The sequence below is a fragment of the Adiantum capillus-veneris genome, chromosome 2 (assembly GCF_014529385.1).
Source record: "Adiantum capillus-veneris isolate H3 chromosome 2, ASM1452938v2, whole genome shotgun sequence".
NCBI classification, from domain to species: Eukaryota; Viridiplantae; Streptophyta; class Polypodiopsida; order Polypodiales; family Pteridaceae; genus Adiantum; species Adiantum capillus-veneris.
This window is the reverse complement of record NC_140932.1, coordinates 50,705,404-50,709,544: the sequence shown is the minus strand read 5'-3', so window position 1 is coordinate 50,709,544 and position 4,141 is coordinate 50,705,404. Positions and strand designations below refer to the sequence as shown.

Genomic DNA, 4,141 nt, shown 5'->3' with positions numbered 1-4,141 from the left:
AAAATAACATGCTAACATTTCATTAGTGGGTCTTTCATTCCCCTGCAATCTTTCTACTAAAATTCTGAACTTCTGTGCATAGTCTTCAACCAGCATCTTATTTTGCTTAATGTCTCTGAGTTTTCTCAGGACATCAGTCGGAGTCTTCTCCTTTCTAAATCTCTGTAGAAATGCCTGCTTCAAAGCATTATAAGTAGCAAAATGTGCAATGCCATATTGGCTGAACCAACTCATGGCCTTTCCTTCCAATGTGGCAGCAAACTGTTCCATCTTTACTCCATCAGCATACATCACCTGATAGCCACTTGCCTGCCACTTAGTTTCAAACCGTGCCACATGACAGTCAGCATCTTCCTTACTCCCTGCTCTAAACTTGGCTGCCTTGACCTTTGGGTTGGGTGGTGGTTGAGCCATTGGAATGGGTTGTGGTGGTCTCCTAGGTCTTTGCCTGGTAGCCCCCTGAAGTGGGTCAAACTGGATCCTTCTCCTGGTGGTTCTTCTTGCCAGGAATAAAGCTCCAATAAATTGCCTCACTCTCTCTTCTCCTGCTGCTCCTAATCCTACCCCTCCTTGGTCTACAGGTTGCTGCCCCTGAGCATCGGGTGATTGCTGATTGTCATGATCATAGTTAAATGGATCAATGTTTCCAGCCTGTGCTTGAGCCCTTGTGTAGTACACTCTTCCTACTCTCTTGTCTCCCTCTGACATGCATCATTACTTGAAAATAAACGTTAACCCAGCGGATCGCCAAATGTGTTGTGGGTTAGGTCAACACATGAACATCATACACAGCAATAATAACCATCTACTCCACCATACTTCATTAACAACAATTCAGACACAGTAAACATGACTACTCTAAATATCAGAGTAAGCAGAAAATACACTGAATAGTTGCTGCACTGCACCATCATCATCACATTCATATCAGAGAACAGATACCTCGTGCGCAGATACATTCCCCACTTATATAGATAAATCCGACTTAACTACCCAGTCACAAGACATTCAGCAGACTGCAACTGAAATACAGTTACATCCGACTTAGCAAAATACAGCTTAGCAAATATCCGATAAGTCAAAATCCGACTTAGCTATTCAGAGTCAGTTTCTGACATGTGCCTCTCAACACATGGCACGCCCCGGTGGTAGATTTCGCAGAAATCTGACCCAGATCCACATATCCCTTGATCAGGAATCCACCCTCTGCTGCACAGCTTCTTCCTTACTCTGGTCCTCAGTATTCACTTTATGATCCACCAGCTCTGCTTCCTTTACTGCATCTGATTCTGCTGCATCATCTTTTCCCATTTCCACCTCTTGTGCTCTATCTGCAATCTCAGTATCGATCTGCTCTTCTGCCACTTTCTCCTCATCTACATCCTGCATCAAAAAACTATTAGTAAAATTCTCCTCTTTCTTTTCTGACTCTGCAAGCTGCTGTCTCTTATTCTCTTCCATCTGCTGAACCTGTTGCTTCAAACAGTCTCTCTCCTTTTGCAATTCCTCCACTTCCTTCAACAATTGTGCTTCTACCTCATGCACTAACCCTGCCTTTAACACCTCATATGGATACTTAATGACAAATCTCATTCTTTCCTTGGTCTTTTGCCACATCTCCTGTGCAACCAAAGCTAACTGCTGCTTGAGAATAGACACTTCTCCTTCTTTCATTAATACTGCACTCAAGCTAATTTCCTCTTGTGCCAACATCTGTTGCTCTAATATCTACAAAGGTTCCAATCTCAACCTCTGCATCTCCACAGTGACCTGTAACTCTGCATTCCTCTTTGCCATGTCTTCCAATTCCAAAGCAACCGATGCCTCCACTTTCTCAGTCCATTGCTTAAACTCCCCCAATGATCTCTTCACTTTTGCTAACTCCATCTTCTGTTTCCCCACTGTTTCCTCCATATCCTGCTCATACTTTACTTTCATCATAGCTATCTGCTCTTCAAACTCTTTCACTTGTGACACCTGTCCTTTAAACTCCATCAATTTTTCTGCATTCCTTTCAGCTTGCATACTCTGAACCTTCAGCATATTATTCTGCTGCCTCACAAATTCCTGCACATGCTGCAGCATCTGAACTACTTTATCACTGTCCAATTTCCCAGTATCTACTGATACTCCAGAGACTTCCTCAGTACTGAAATCTAATCTAGAAAACACTCTGCTAACTGGTTCAGACTTCTTCCTCTTGTTGGATAATGTGAAAGCCTTACCAAGCCTTATTGGTGTTTCCTCTGCTTTTACCTGCATTGGTGAATCAACATCCATGGTGCCAAATTCTGCAAACTGCATTTTTGCTGTGATTTCTTCAAAGGCCTCTCCTGGAGTATATTTGGATTTCACCAAATCCTCATAAGCCTCCATATCCTTAGCATTAAACTTCACAAATCCTGTCTTTTCAGAATGCACCATGATGGGATGCTCAATCTGAACTGGCTGCTGCTTCTCCTGCACCAATTTTTCTGCTTTCACAGGCCACCTTGCTTCACCATTCTGTACTCTCTGTGCAAAAAAAAAACAATGCTGACAAGTAACCACATAACCTACTATTTGCCTGTGTCTTCCTCTTATCTGAAGAATGAATCTCTGCTGCCAGCTTTTCATACACCCAGTGAGCCCAGCTCACTTCTCCTCCCTGCTCTGCATAGCTTAATGGTGCAAAGTTTTCTTTTGACATATAATCAAACTTCACAATAAAGCATAGCCTCTCCAAGTACCACTTAAGCTGCTCTCTCCTAGCATATGCCACATTCTTTAACATGTAATACTGCCTGCCTCCTTCTCTTGGACCAAACTCCTTTTTCAGTGCTTCCTCTGAACACTTTGGAATAGGTGTATTAGGATGCAAAGGCAGCTTGAACACCTCAGACACAAACTCCACATTGAGTACCACATGCGGTGACACTCTCCCCTTAGTCTTCCTAAGTATTTCCAACTGAGACTTTGCATATACATTGTTTTTACATTCTTCCCAAGGCAGAATGGCAAACTCATACAATCCTACCTGCTGCAACCATATGGCGTTGCGCTCTGCCTGACAATCTATGTCAACTTTGAAATCCATAAAAGGGTCCATTAATGTTTGCATCACCTTACCTTCTGACACAGGAGTCGGCATTGGCGTTTCCTCTTCTGCAGAGTCACTATTTTCGTCTGCACTGCTAACGTCAAGCCGCATAGGCAAAGCTTTGCTTCTCAAACGTCGCCCCGAACCTTCGGTCTGCTCCTCATCAGGCTGTGGTTGCATGGCCATCAATTGCTTTGCTTTCGGCATGGCAGGACTGAATAAAGCTTCTTCAAGCGAAAACCCGAATGCTCCGCGCTGCTGCATGTGTACTAAACTTTTGTTGCATGTATGATTATACTCGCTGCACCATGCACACATATCTCCACCCAGTATCCTTGAAGTGCTATGAAACTTCTTTTCAGCACACTCCCCGAAGTTATTAGTCTGGCCTAATAATTTCTTATTAAAAATTCCGACTTGGTCAGTTCCGACACAGGTACTCTTCCAACATCTGCAATGTTGAATCGGATGTACACTTTGGAACTGCCTACTTCCTCCAACCCGTGAATTATATGGGATACTATGAAAAGACCTCCTCAAATCCATGCAAACCAGCATTTTTCCTTTTCCTTTTGCTGATTCTGAATCTCCTGGCTATAAGGGTATTACATTTATGCAGGCTACACTTGGCCAGTCCAAATGAGGTGGCTTTCCCTGAAATTTCTTCAGCCTGAAACCATTAACTGCCTTTTCCACTCTTGTACCAAACACATCAGCTATGATGAATGTCCCTTGTCCTTTATCCTGCACAATCTGATATGGTCCCTGATATCTCAATGACAATTTACCAGGATGTGGTCCCAGCTTAGAGTTGTACAACATTACCCAATCTCCAACCTGAAAGATCTTGAACTTCACATTCTTGGTCACCCATGCTTGTCTTCTTCTTTGTATGACTTCAGTAATGTAAGAGCTTACCAACCTATCCTCCTCCAGCTGCATCAGATATTTGTTCCTGTGTAGTACTGACAACTTTGGAGACTGCTTCTCTGCTGAGACTCTTAAACTTGGTACCACAAGCTCCATAGGAACCACAGCTTCCAGCCCATACACCAGCTTGAA

The 4,141-nt window shown here is 43.3% G+C and overlaps 1 protein-coding gene across 1 annotated transcript; it reads right to left on the bottom strand.

Moving 5' to 3' along the window:
- Positions 1-1,191: 1,191 nt before the first annotated feature.
- Positions 1,192-1,617, bottom strand: LOC147462765 (uncharacterized). Its single transcript, XM_086527298.1, has one exon. It carries the CDS (start codon positions 1,615-1,617, stop codon positions 1,192-1,194), a length of 426 nt encoding a protein of 141 aa, XP_086383424.1.
- Positions 1,618-4,141: the final 2,524 nt, after the last annotated feature.